This window comes from Dunckerocampus dactyliophorus, chromosome 12, assembly GCF_027744805.1.
Source record: "Dunckerocampus dactyliophorus isolate RoL2022-P2 chromosome 12, RoL_Ddac_1.1, whole genome shotgun sequence".
Lineage (NCBI taxonomy): Eukaryota > Metazoa > Chordata > Actinopteri > Syngnathiformes > Syngnathidae > Dunckerocampus > Dunckerocampus dactyliophorus.
In genome coordinates, this window is record NC_072830.1 from 16,402,241 (window position 1) to 16,416,850 (window position 14,610).

General features: G+C 40.3%; 1 protein-coding gene across 8 annotated transcripts in view; it reads left to right on the forward strand.

Moving 5' to 3' along the window:
* Positions 1 to 14,610, forward strand: part of sytl2b (synaptotagmin-like 2b) — a 31,497-nt gene that overhangs the window by 14,607 nt on the left and 2,280 nt on the right. For 4 of the 8 annotated variants that reach the window (XM_054793656.1, XM_054793655.1, XM_054793654.1 and 1 more), the window contains 15 exons: positions 1,736 to 1,787; positions 1,879 to 1,972; positions 2,581 to 2,983; positions 3,121 to 3,299; positions 3,785 to 5,815; positions 7,307 to 7,414; positions 7,487 to 7,537; positions 8,066 to 8,190; positions 8,300 to 8,380; positions 8,508 to 8,677; positions 10,436 to 10,538; positions 10,644 to 10,805; positions 12,522 to 12,606; positions 12,694 to 12,796; positions 12,884 to 13,089. In XM_054793656.1, the coding sequence (XP_054649631.1) occupies positions 1,736 to 1,787; positions 1,879 to 1,972; positions 2,581 to 2,983; positions 3,121 to 3,299; positions 3,785 to 5,815; positions 7,307 to 7,414; positions 7,487 to 7,537; positions 8,066 to 8,190; positions 8,300 to 8,380; positions 8,508 to 8,677; positions 10,436 to 10,538; positions 10,644 to 10,805; positions 12,522 to 12,606; positions 12,694 to 12,796; positions 12,884 to 13,089 (3,953 nt within the window). The remainder of the gene's footprint in view (positions 1 to 1,735; positions 1,788 to 1,878; positions 1,973 to 2,580; positions 2,984 to 3,120; positions 3,300 to 3,784; positions 5,816 to 7,306; positions 7,415 to 7,486; positions 7,538 to 8,065; positions 8,191 to 8,299; positions 8,381 to 8,507; positions 8,678 to 10,435; positions 10,539 to 10,643; positions 10,806 to 12,521; positions 12,607 to 12,693; positions 12,797 to 12,883; positions 13,090 to 14,610) is intronic. The other 4 variants (XM_054793659.1, XM_054793658.1, XM_054793662.1 and 1 more) reach the window with 4 other exon arrangements.

Consider the following 14,610-nt stretch of genomic DNA (forward strand, 5'->3'; position numbering starts at 1 on the left):
TGTTAAGTGTGTGTGCGTGTGTGTGTTAGTGTGTTAAATGTGTGTGTGTGCTGCATTGTGACTTGTGTAAACAAAGGTGGTTCCAACAAGGAACATGTCAGTTCCATAGGCTGGTAGCGACTGCCGACAAGGCTCGCCGTGGTTCATGTTCTGTGTTTAAAGAGATAGTTTGGATTTTTTGACATGAAGTTGTACTACATCCCCATCAGCAGTGGACTATTTCAACAGTGACTTACCCCCCTCCCATTTAGTCTTGTGAGTCCAGTTCTGGTCGGATTTCCGTGACGAGGAACGTAGTTCTGCTTAGTTGCTAGGTCATTTAAGTAAAGAGTTTGGCTTCTCAAAACAATATGCGTGGAACACATGTAAACAACATGGCCGCGGCGCGGCGAGTATCTTCATCACATACACACAAACAGAGAGGCGGCAGGGACACAGTGGGAGACAAATATAACGCCAAGTAATTTGTGAGGTCTGATTTTTTTGAGGTGGCATTTGTATAATGCAAATGTATTACTCTTTTGAACGCATATTGTTTTGAGAAGCCAAACTCTTTACTTAAATGACCCACCAACTAAGCAGAACTATGTTTCTCATCACGGAAATCCGACCAGAACTGGACTCACGGGACCAAATGTGGGGGTAAGCCACTGTTGATATAGTCCACTGCTGATGGGGATGTCATACAACTTCCTGTCAGAAAATCTGAAATATCCCTTTAACTGGGTAGAGCTCTCTGAGTAATTGCTCTGAATGAGACATGGCCATTCTGACAGGCTCGGGGGCTATTCCGGACACAGAATTCCATGCAATGTTTTGTGGATTCTTTTGTGATTGTATAGTTTAATAAATATTGTTGACTTGTTAAGGAATTTGTTGGAAGGGAGTCTGACACATGTTTTAGTCGTCTAAAGCAACTGGCAAAAGTGGCTCTTTCAACACACAGTCAATATTTGATTTTTTTTTTTCTGCAAATATTCTCCAACATTGCATTTGACGTGATTATGTGAAGGCCTCAAAGTGGGCTGTTTTGCAGGCTTTATCTTTGGATAACAAGAAAAGGAAGAGAATAATTCACTTTTGTTAAAAATGTTGTTTTCAAATAGGGTATACTTCTTAGTCCAATTTATTATTATTATTTTTTTTAATTAACAAAAAACATTTGTGTTCTTAGCTTTTATATATGCACCATATCCTTCTCGAGGAAAAGCTGATACTTTGTTGTAAAGGTCTGATCACTTTCTGGTGAGCTTGGATACATCCTCCCTTTTGGCAGTCAAATTTATTCATTCATTCATTCAGCAGAGCATAAAACTATATTTAATGTGTTTGACTTGCTGCTCTCCAGCTAGTGCTGATCCAACTAAGTGAGTGCACTCAGACAGTAGGCAGGGCTTGCGCACTAAGCCAAAAGGAGACACTCGCAGGAGCCCCATCTTAGGTTTCTGCCCTGTTTTTGATCAGGAAATGTGCAAATTCAGCGATTTTTACTTAAGAAAGTTTTAAAAACGATTGGAATCATACAGAAAATACATTTATATTACATTTCAATTGCCAAATATTAATATTCCATGCTATCATTAACATAATTTATTTTTATTTTACTTGTATGGCCTCCCCTGACCCTATGTATATCACTTACATGCCAGAAACTGCATATTTGCACAAAACTTCCACATAATTAATACTCCATAGCCACCTTTTCTCATGCCAAACATCTTCTTATATTTCCTAGCAGCAATGCAGAGAAAGAGGACTTCAAATCAGCCGTCCACTCTCCAAGAATGGTATGCATCCATGTTATACAATTTTAAAAGTTTTTGTTGGTTTGGTATGATTTGGTATCATTTCTGAGTTATTGCTTTGATCATCTCCAAGACAAGACACAACCCTTTCAACAGAGTGTCCCTTAATGTTGTCGAGCCCACTGAAGATGCTTACATCCACTCAAAGAGTCAAGAGCCAGAGACAGGTAAGTCTCAGCAATATAATATAATCTTCCTTCTTGGTAGATGTACATTGCGGTTATAAGTGAAATATCTGATTTTGTGGTCTTTTTGCTATTTGGACTGTTATTCCAGTCTATTCTGTGTATTGAGATAAACGGTGATGAAAAACAACAAAAACATGATGTGAACTATGGGAAGCTGACATCCATGCAGACCTCCACTATGGAAATTCCATTGGGCAGCATTATTTTGACCAAAACAACATTGCCACAGAAACAGGAGTTCAGGACAATTCAGAGAGAGATTCTCCCATCCCGTTAAAAGTAATATTGACTATACAGTAAAGGATCTTTGACTTGGGTTTTTCCAGTAGATTAACACTCTACTGCTCGTCAAAGATCCTCTATATGATGGCATCACTCTGTGGGTTTTAGACTTATACTGCAAAATACGCAAGTCAAAGATCTTCTATATGAGTTTTCTACTGTTTTTAAGAATGTCTCTTGAAAGTTTGATGTAATGTTGCAGGCCGCTTTGAATTACATTTAAAGGGCAGACTTGGCCAGCGGGCCATCAGTTGAATAGATCTGGAATATAAGTTAACCAATATGGTGTTTTACTGACCTCTCAGAGCCCGCCTCCTCCCTGAAGTATCAACAACCAAGTGGGAGCAGTCAGACCTCAGAGACTTCCACCACGTCAGACGGCTCCTTTGCAGGGTTCAAGCCAGTGCCCAAAAAGAGGACATTTACCTCAAAGCAAAACACCAGCCAGTCAGACAGCAGTGGCGTAGCCCTGGACCCTCAGGTGGGCTCAGTGGGGGTCGTCCCCGCCCCGAGGCAAAGCCTCTGGCAGGGCTCGAGCGGAAGCTCCAATCAGTCCAACCTGAGGGGTCAAAAAAGTGAAGCTACGGTGTCTGTCCTACCGTTCCATTCTGACGGGATGTCCCAGCAGCCCCTGTGTGACGTGTCTCAGGTTATGTCTCATTCCAGTCTGGAGGGAGACAAAAAGCTATTTTCCCTAAATGTTGACAGGTGAGTAGAAAGCTCAGAAAAGCCTTTTCCTTCAATTATTTTTGTCAGGCTTCTGAGGGGTTGATATCGCCCGATGGTTAGATCTTATGGTAGCATACATATGCTTGGACAGCCTTACAAAATATGTACCCTTTCAGAACATTCCCAAGAGGCGGCGAGTCACTCAACACAGAAAAAGCACAGATGACCAAAAACAATTTAACCCAAAGAGATCAGTCCGATGGAACCACAGGAAGCATCCTGCATCCAGAGACTAGAGGCAGTGTGTTCACAGCACTGGAGGAACATGAGTGGAGTTTACCTCCAAGTATTGTGGGTACGTTCACCAGAGAGAAGTTAAAAGTTCCTGTAATTGCAGGTGTTTTGGACCCCAGGTTCCATGTAGCCGTCCATTTTCTAGCATTTATCTTTTTCTGGGGAAGTTGGAGCCCATCCCAGTTGGCTTTGGGTGAGAGGCAGGGTAGACCCTGGACTGGTCACCAGTCACTCACAGGGCACATACAGACAAACAACCATTCCCACTCACATTCACACCTACAGAAAGAGAACTGATTCCATGCTGACTGCAGCAAAGTCCAGGCCGCCTGGTGGCTATTTTCAGCTTTGATTCTACGTGCCTGAACCTCATGGAGGGTCATTAAATAAATTAAAATCAATCATTTGTCTTCAATATTCAAAGAACATGATATATCGAGCCTCTCGCCCAAAGTCAGCACATGACAAGATGTATCAAAATTTGGTGAATCGGTAAGACAATTGAAAACTTACTACTGTATGTACTGACACTCCACAACGTTTTAGGTGGCGATCCTCCAATATCATACGATATCAACTACACTGAGTTGTCTGAGCAGAAAGTGCAAAAGAGATCACATCAGAAACATGCTTTCAAGTTGACCACGCAGACCTCCAGTCCCACCGGCAATGATGAGGACTCCATTGCAAAAGTGCTGGACTGGTTCAACCGTAGCACCGATAGTAGCAACTGGCTGAATGCCAAAGACGAGCCCGAGGCTTCAAAGAGTCACTCTGGAAGCCACTATGAGAAGGATGCATTGGTAACTGAGTTAATAAAGAAAGATGCAGGAGGTGTTGGAAGTATTCAGGAGACGAAGATGAAGATGCTTTCAACGCAAGGACAAGAGGATCTGCTGCCAAAGGATGCTGGAGATGGGATAGTGAAAAATGAAAATGAAAGCCAAACACACAAAAAAATCAGCAACAGATACCCAAACACTATTACATCCATGATCCCGAGAGGTACAGTAGAAAAAGAAGAATTGGGAATCTTCATTGGAAAGGTAACCTATGCCAAAAATGGAGAGGATGAGCTGAAATATTTAAGAGACAACCAGAACGAGATTGAATTAGATACACACAGTGATAGCTTAACATTAGGGAAGGGTTCAGACGTAGAGATGTTATGTGTCGAGCAACTGGCGCCACAATCACAATCATCTCTGAGATCCAGCTCAGAGTCAAAGGAGCTCATTTCTGTCCAAACATACCCACAAGTGGACACCAGTTACCAGTCCAGAGATCCGGCAACAGAAGAAGAGCTGTCATTGTTGACCCACACTCAACTCGTTGATCCACTCTCTGAAAAGTTGTCAAGAACCATCCACCCTGCACACTTAAAGACACATGGGAACAATGTTGAGACGTTCAGTAAAACACAGAGACATTCAGGTGAAGATTTGACAGAGAGACACGGTAAGGATCAAAGTGCTCAATCAAGCATGTCTCCCAAAACAAATGACCAAGCTGACAGTTCTCAATCCTCAGTCCTCATTCCTCAAGAAAGCACCACAAAGAAGATCAAGCAGCTTAAATCCTTCTGGGAGCAGGAGAAAACCAAGCCTGTGGTCCATGACGGTAGACCCAACGCAGCTTGGGTTGCAAAGCTGAATAAAAGATTCTCCAAATCAGAGTACGACTTGAGGGCCATTAGCAACAATTCAGGCAGCGATGGAGAAGACTGTCAAAGAAACCATTCAAATCTGAGGTTAGAAAAAACGTCTCCGACACTTGGCACAAGCCGAGAGCACTTTAACAGCTTACTGGAGTTCTGGGGTGATGCTACACCTGCCTCTAAGTCTGTTGACAAACCCAAAAGCCCCAGAAAACAACTGAATATTCAGCATACACTTCAGGAGTTACAGATTTCCGAGCCAGAGTCGTGCTGCTTATCTCCTACTAGAACATCTCATAATAGACAGATGAATGATGCCACAAACAACCTTCCCAGTCCTCAGGTAGCTGAGTTGAGTGCATCAAAAGAACCCAAAGAGATTGTGGGAAGAGAGGAGAAAGCCGCAAAACCACTAACATCTCAGACAAAGGAGGCTCATTCTCCGAAGAAACGCAAAGACAGCTTCAGCCATTCCAGCAGTCATGGCAGGTCTATGCGTCGAGCCACCAGCATGTTCACACTTATTGATTCAGAACCAAGTTATGGTCAGCTGAAGATAGATGTAAGCCCTGTCCACTCCCACAGCAGGAAACAGAGTGGATATCACAACAAAAGGCAAGCCTCAGAGGGAAGTGAGACTCCCCTCGCCAGGGCCTATGTTCCTCGAGACTACCGCCACTACTTGGGGATGGCAGATGAATCGAGCGCCCACTCCACCCCGAAGGAGGAGGTTTCTGAGGCCTTCAGTGGGCCTGTGAGGACCAGCACTCCTGTGGGCTCAGGGGAGAGAGGCTTCAAGAGGAGTACCAAGATGAGTCCGCATCACCTGTGGGCAAATAACAGCAGCACAGACGCTGATCCAGAGACTTCTGTAAGCAGCATGTCTGAATCCTGGTCCAAGTCGAGGAATATTTCCAATGGTAAGAACAGAACATTTTTACTAGGGATGAGCTTTTGACTAGATGACTACATGGAAAATTAACAAAGAATAGCTATTTTTTTTAATTGTACTTTTAATGTGATGGGAGAGTATCTCTGTGAATGTCCTTTTCTTCCTGTTTCCATGCCAAAGTCATGTTGGTCAAAATAATGCTACCCGAGGGCGTTTCCATAGTGATGGTCTGCATGGTTGGAGACTGAATCAACTGTCAATTTCAATCGACAGAATTCATAACAATGTATTATTCAAACTAATCAATTACTATACTTGCCTCTAATTTTTACCAAGGATATTTGTTGTTTCTCATCACCATTCATCTCAATACAGAGAATGGACCATTATAACAACTACTATAATAAGACATTGCTACAGCAGGTTAGTGTTTGTATTATAGACACGAGGTTGTATCCTTGACATTGCATCCGTGTCTGTGTTACCTTTATTTGCTGAGGTTAGTCTTTGTCTACACTTTTCTTTTGCCCGTGTTTGGTTTGTGGGCCAGGAAAGTTGTAACATCTGACACCACACCAGTAATACTAACAATTTGTTACTTTCACATTCTTTGGCAATGTTGCGGAATTGATTGTTGATAAATCACTTCTTGAAGCAATTAAGGCAAGTGCACTACTTGACTGCAGCTGGGGATGCGTTCCAAAACTCGCTATCATAATGGCACTGGTGCCAACATAAATGGTTGTAACTGGACAGATAAACTAAGTAGCTGTCGGTGCCTCATTTTGGTGTTAATGCAGACTCGGCCAACTGCAACAAGTGCTTGAAGGTGATATTGTGCAAGTAAGGTACTGTAAGTAATTCCGACAGAGAAACAGTGAGTCTCGCAGTCTTTTTAAACTTTATTGCTGACCTTAGCAAACCAACAGCGGTGCCTAGTTCCAACACTGCAAACGCGTTTCTCTGGCTCTCAGAGAAACATGCACGTAAAGTACTGTAAAATTACAATCACATTGCCTGTGTTCTGCATTGCTGCTGGTTTTGCTATTATTTATTAATTACTTATAATTTTCTATACAACTTAGATGTCACAAAATTAAAAAAAAACAAAACACATTGTTTTTGGACAAAACATGTTTTTTTACCGAGCAATCGGGCACCGTTTATGCACCAGAACTGATTTTGCACCGGTATCTGACAATATGTAAACGATGCCCCCCAACCTGAGCTGCAACCAGCAGCGGCACTGTTGATTCTGTCTCAACTAGTTTGCTGTCTAAAGAAGCACAGCATGATGTCAACAATGGGAAGTGCAGCTCCATCCACGCAGACCTCCCCTATGGCACAGCTCTTCTTGGCAGCTCAATACTGTATAACACTGGCATGGAAAAAGGAGTTCAGAACATTCACAGATTCTCCCATCTCATAAAAAAAAAATCACATTTAAACATCACAATTGATGCAATAGTTGTACTGTATGCAACAAATTTTATGTCTATGTATTTCTCTCAATTGTTAGGTAAAAATTATGATGACGACCAAAATCCTGTGAGGAAAGCGTTACGGCGAGCAGAAGCTCGACCTAAACATAAAAGTTTGGAGGACCTCACCGCATCCTCGTCCCCAAGTGAGCATCATCTCCGATTGTTTTTTTTCCCCTCAAATAACTTTTGATGACCTTTTGGCTCTTGTCTGGTAGGGCAAGAGAGAAGACAAGATCCAACCGTTGACATGAGACGAACCAGCAATGGTAACAATCTCCGTCTAAGTCATTGTGAATGCATACAGTGGTGTGAAAAAGTGTTTGCCCCCTTCCTGATTTCTTATGTTTTTTGCATGTTTGTCACACTTAAATGTTTCAGATCATCAAACAAATTTAAATATTAGTGAATGACAACAAAACTCAACACAAAATGCAGTTTTTAATTAAAACGTTTTATTATTAAGGGAGAAAAAACAAAATTCAAATTCAAACCAAAATTCCAGCGCCTTAAGAGACTTGTTATTGCAAATGATTGATTGCAGTTGTTGCTGCTAAAGGTGGCCCAACCAGTTGTTAGGGGCTTTAGGGGGCAATCACTTTTTCAACACAGGGCCATATAGGTTTGGATTTTTTTTCTCCCTTAATAGTAAAAAAGTTTCATTTAAAAACTGCATTTTGTGTTCAGTTGTGTTGTCATTGATTAATATTTACATTTGTTTGATGATCTGAAACTTTTAAGTGTGACAAACATGCAAAAAAATTAGAAATCAAAAACACTTTTTCACACCACTGTAGATTTTTTCACCTTGTGCTTTTGCACTGCTTTAGCGGTCATGCCGTTACCTTCTTCAACCTTGTTCTCCGATGCGGAGAACCTGAAGAAGATGAGCAAATCGGTTCCATCATTCTTGCAGAAGGAGGTACAAATGTAGCTGTCTTGGTACTCTGTACTGTAGGCCACAGCATGCTCTTCATTCCTGCACACACACACACACACACCCTCCCTTGCATGTTTACTGTATGTCGTAGGATGACAACAACATCTATGAGGACGTTTTCTTCCAAGGAAGACACATGATGGACTTCTCTGACATGGCCTCTGTCTCGTCTGTACGTCAACTCACAGCTGCATGAAGACTCTGCTTATTAACCACTTGCTTACCAATGATACATAATTGTCATTAAACATAATAATCATGAGCATCACGAGTGCAACCGCGTTCCTTTTCACTGGCAGTTGAGCGGAAGTGTGATGACCATGGACAGTGGTGACTTTGGCAATGTGGAGGTTCAAGGGAACATCCAGTTCTCCATCAACTACGTGAAAAAGCTCAGGGAGTTCCACATCTTTGTGGCCGAGTGCCGAGACTTGGCCTCTGTCAACCCCAAGAGGGGGAACTCGGACCCGTGAGTACTGGAATTGATTTTGCACAACATTTACTGTATGTAAGTAATTGGAAGTGTAATTTGTTTTATTAGATCGGTTAACTGTTGTGTTGCATTACAGTCCCTTGCAACTTCGCACTTTGAATTCCGCCGTTTCACTCTATCACAGTTTTTCATAAAACAGTAATCCCCGTTTATCGTGGTCACTTGCACTCTACACACTGCTAACCATGCTATCACTAAATACAGTCAACTCTGGCTAGCTGACATCCCACAAGTCACTTCCCAGAAGACGCACACAGCAAGTCACAGATACTCTATTACACCACATATCATGTCTTCTGAAAGCTTTATATTTGTATTTTCATTCATGTAGCCAATTTTAGGCTTGTAAATGCTTAATTTAGGTCAAGAATATATACACTGTCAACCACTAAACAGTGATCATGAATTAATGAATACATTTTTGTAAAACCGTGATATTTTTTTACCTAAATTAAGCATTTTCGAAGCATACAAATGGCTAAATGAAGTAAAATACAAATATAAGGCATTCAAAAGACATTCACGTTGTGATGATATATAGTATTCTACACTGGTCACTAGGTGTCAGTAATGTTACATTGATGAGAACAGCCACGCAGGAAGAACAGGATGCTAAAAAAAGAACAACAAGAAACTCTCCCAATGCTTACATGTGTGGGTCTGTATTATGGCTAATACTGGGTTATACAAGTGCAAAGGTGACTATAAGGTGTTATCTAATAATGTTAAAACCCATATTTACAAGGTCATTAACAGGTTTTCTATGTTCTGACTACGAGTATGTTAGATGGATACAGTAAATAAGGAATTCCACTTTGCGGAAATTCACTTATCGCAGTCGTGTCTGGAACCAATTAACCGTGGTAAACGAGGGATTACTGTACTGTTAAATGAAATTACAGTTTCAAGGTTGCACTGTGATTTAGAGGTATATTAACAGAAGTGACCATCCTGTCATTTTGCATGGCTAACTACAATCTATGTAACAATAATAATCCTTTCATTTACCCCAAAACATATCTTTACAACATGTTTTTTGCAATACCTAAGTAGTATGAAATGTCGTTCTTCTGTGCACTGATAAGACGTGAACATTCCAGTCCTAATCACTTTACCGTGCATTCTGTGGGGCTTTAGCCCACTCAATAAAGTCAAATTAAATTGTCTGCGGAGCCCAGGTTGCAAAATTGAATTAAACTATTGCTAAATAAAACAAAAAACACTACTTAGATCATTACATTGCATTGTGACAGGGAAATGATCAACATTTTACCCTAATAATGTGGTAACTTACAATGTGTATATCTCTTATTATAATGCGACATATTACCAACCCATTTCCTAATGAATGCATTCAGTTAAATAGATTTAAAAATGTGGATTACAGCCGTACAGTTCTCGGAATGCCTGATCTTGTCTGTTCTCAGAAGCTAGGTGGAGTCAGTCGGGCCTGGATGGTACTTGGAATAATAGGTTTCAAATGATGTTTGAAGCAAAAACTGATACCTTAAATAACAATCATGTTAGTTGTACACTGGCTTGTAATACAAATACAGTGATGATGGATAAGAAATTGTAGTAGTCTAAAATAAATGATACAAATTTTAATTAAATATAAAAAAGAAAATCAACAACAAAACAATGCGTATAAAATGTTAAATGATATAAAATATTGTTTATCATGTGCTGAAGAACTTTAGCTCATAACTAATTGAGTTTGGCTCATTTTTCTAGCTATGTCAAAAGCTACCTTGTCCCTGACAAAGTTCGCCTAGGAAAGAGGAAAACGTCTGTGAAGAAGAAGACACTTAATCCGACTTTTAATGAGATCCTCAGGGTAAGTGTACACAGATGTTACATCAGAAGTGCGAAGGCTACACACACACACACACACACTTTCCCACACGTTACTGTTGATTAATATGTCTCTGTGTGTCTCCAGTATCGAGTTGACATGGACTATCTCAGGACGCAGATGCTTGTTCTCTCCGTTTGGCATAACGACACATTTGGTAGGAACAGCTTCTTGGGTGAGGTGGACGTAGACCTTTCCAAATGGAACTGTGACCACACCCAGATGAACGACTTAGCCCTGAAATCCAGGGTAGGACACACACACACACAAATACAGTCAAATTATGCACCATTGCTGCTTATCAGATACAGTTGAGCACAATCTTAGAATATGGAAGTTTTCCCATAGAAAAGATTTCAATTCATGCACTTATCTGCCATTTATTGACCTCACAAGCAGGTGTAAAAATAAAAGTGTAAAAATAAGTTAACCACTGTAAAATAACACCAAACCCTTGATGATGCATGATGGACGCAGAGCATATCAAAGAGTGCCGAGAGAAGATTGACGGAACCAATCGACTTCATGCGCCATGCTTGCTCTTAACTGTCGAGCAAGTGTAAAAAGAAGTTTAACTGCGGTACAGTCGTCCCCCGCTAGATCGCAGATCAAACATTGCGCCCTCACTCTATCGGAGTTTTCCAAAAATTAATTAATTCATAAATGATCGCTGTTTTGTGGTTGAATGCAGACTGTTATTAGTAAAAACCAAATAGTAGTTATTCTTGGGTAAGCATTTTTAAGCATAAAAATGGCTCAATGAACTAACTAAAAGAACTAAAATAGAAATACGAGGTAGAAGAAGCGTTCTAATTGTGAAAGTAGTGTTCTATATTGGCCACTAGGTGTCAGTAATTGTTCAGTGAGACACACACTAGACATGATAATCAGAACAGGCATTATTGCAGGTGTAAATGATCTCACAACAGGCACAATAATAATAACATAATAATCCTAATATTAATACGGGATACTGTTGTGTCCATATCCCTTGACAAGCTAAAACTCAGCTGTGAACCTCTGACGTAACTTCCTGTCCTCCACACATACTGTATGTCTGGCCGCCACTCAGGTTCCCTAACGAACACATTTACTGTGACACTGCTCGAGCAGGAGTTTTATTTCTGTCTTAAATAGCATATTTACTCTTATTATGTCTAGTATATCGGCTAATACGTGTATAAAGCCATTTAAAGATGCCATTACAATACAGTGATGAGACAATAGCCACCGCAAGAAGTATGCCGTCCAGAAAAAACCCCAACAAGGAACTGCTAATGTGTGAGTCTATGTTACCTTATTTATGTCTATGTCTTATTTTCTCTGATTATAACTACTATATTGGGTAATACAAATGTAAAGGGTGTTATTTCATGTCTAGAGGGCTCTAATAATGTTATATAATGTATTTAGAAGGTCGTAAACAGGTTTTCTATGCCATAACTACGAAAGATGCTATTTATTAATACTGAATCCTACTTGGCGGAAATTCCCTTATCGCGGTCGGGTCTGGAACCAATTAACTGCAATAAACGAGGGTTGACTGTATATCAAAACCTTAAAACAATAAATGATGTCTTACTATTACGGTAGCTATAATCACTTGTGAGAGAAGGAAATCTCAAGGTGTGTGTGGATTAAGAGGCTGACTTTGGTTCCTCTTCTCCACATACAGTATTGTACTGAGCAGCCAGGACAGCCAAGACGTGTGTACTGTGTTCCTACTTTGAAATATGTTCTATTTCTGTTTCTGTTGAAAAAATCAAAAAAATCAAAATATGCATTTTTTTTGTGTACTTTTTTTTTATTATAGTTTTTATATCTGAATATGCAGTGTGGACCTCAGTTTTACACTCACATGGCAGTTAAAGGTGTTAAAACATTTCTTGTACTGCAAATAAAGGTAGTATGGTGTTACATTTTAGTGTAATTGAGCAAGTTGTGTCTAATTGATTCTTCTTTTAGACATCACCCTCTCTGGCGCCGTCAAGTGGTCGAGGAGAGATGAGACTTGCCGTACGTTTCCTGCCAAAGGTCAACTTGAGTGAAGGTCTTCATTCTCTTTCACACACAAAATGCTTAAAAACACTTTAGCAAAGTTTTTTTTTAATTTCAAAATTCTTTGTCTCCTTTAAAGGGTTAGCGAAAGATCGTCCGACTGCAGGAGAGATTCACATTTGGGTAAAAGAATGCAAGAACCTGCCTTTAATCAGGACCACCATCGACCCATATGTCAAGTGGTACGCACAACAGGAGTGACATAATTTACAGCGGATTGTTGACTTACTGTATATACTGACTAAAGATGTTTCTTGTGTGACTTCAAGTTTCGTACTGCCGGACACAAGCAAAAAGAGTCGGCAAAAGACGCGCGTGCTGAAGAGAACGACGGAGCCCGTGTTTAACCACACCATGGTGTATGATGGCATCAGAGAGATGGATCTGGTGGAGGCTTGTGTGGAGCTCACCGTCTGGGACCGAGACAGGCTCACCAGCAACCTGCTGGGGGGCCTGAGGCTCGGTGCTGGGACAGGTACTGTACTGTACTATTGAGATACCGTTTAGGTAAGGATTCGAGTTATGGTCTCATGGCGTTTTACGGTTCATACCGTCAAAGTAGTTATTTTGAAGGCACATTTAAAAAATATATGTAGGCAAACCTAAAAAATAAGTTTTTCAGTGTATTCAAACTAATCTTCTTCAATGTCACTGATAAAAATCAGCGTGTGAGAGCAAAATGCAAGAGCCTGTACTCCAAATAGTTCAAGGACAGCTTTACATTTACTTTGGGGTTAAATTATAAAATGTGCAGATACTCACCTCAAATGAATACAGTAATAATGTAAGGTGATCCATGAACACATGGAATTGGCGTCACGGTGCAGAAGTTATATTCAGCAATCCCTCGTTTATAGTAGTTAAATGGTTCTAGACCCGACCGTGATAAGTGAATTTCCGCCAAGAAGGATCTCTTCTTTATAAGTGGGATACTTTTGTTGTTATGGCCCAGAAAACGAGTTTTCGGCCATCTCAATATGTTTTTTTTAACATTATTATAGCCCTCTAGACATGAGGTAACACCCCTATAATTACCTTAACACTGGTATTACCCAATATAATAGACATAATAAGAGAAAATAAGACATTTAAGACGTAAATAAGACCCATGCTTGTGTGTGTTACAATAAATGTCTTGCAGACGTGTGGACAGGAAGTGACCTTGAGGATTTAGAGTTGAGTTTTAGCTGGATTGCGGCCATAACAGTATGCCGTGTTGTTATTATTATTATGTTTACAGTCATCCCTCACTATATTACGGTTTTTGACATTAGATTACCTTTCACACTGCATGGAGACTGGCTACTGAACCAGCAGAGCCGAGCCGACATGCCATGGCTGAGATCGAATGGAAAAAAAGGTTCTCCTCTCATTCTGTGTGGAAGTGGTTTGTTTTTCGCTTCTTTGTCCTTCTTCCCTGCTCCGTTTGAAACACTTAAATAAGTTTAGAAAAAGTGAATTGGAGAGGCTAACTAGTTAGCTTGCTAGCTTGCTATGCTAGCAGGGGCCGTCTGTTGTGTCCCTGCAATGATCCCGTAGCCTGTGTAATGTGATGTAAACAAAGAATAATAGGAGTAAAAGTGACTATTAGGGTGTTATTTCATGTCTACAGGGCTTTAATAATGTTCAAACCCGTGTTTAGAAAGTCATAAACAGGTTTTGTATACTCTAACTATGAAAATATTATGTTTGTGATTATTGAATCCTACTTTGTGGAAATTCACTTATCAGAGTCGGGTCTAGAACCAGTTAACCGGGACAACTGTATTGTGTTATTATTATTATTGTGCCTGTTGTGAGATCATTTAAACCTGCAATAGAAGCCTCTTGTTCCGGCGGTCAAGTCTGCTTGTCTCACCGAACAATTACTGACACCTAGTGACCAATGTAGAATACTACTTCTATATTCAGAATTTGAATGCAGCTTCTTAATTACTTGTATTTGTATTTTAGTTCATTTAGCAATTTTTATGCTTGAATATAATTAATTTAGGCA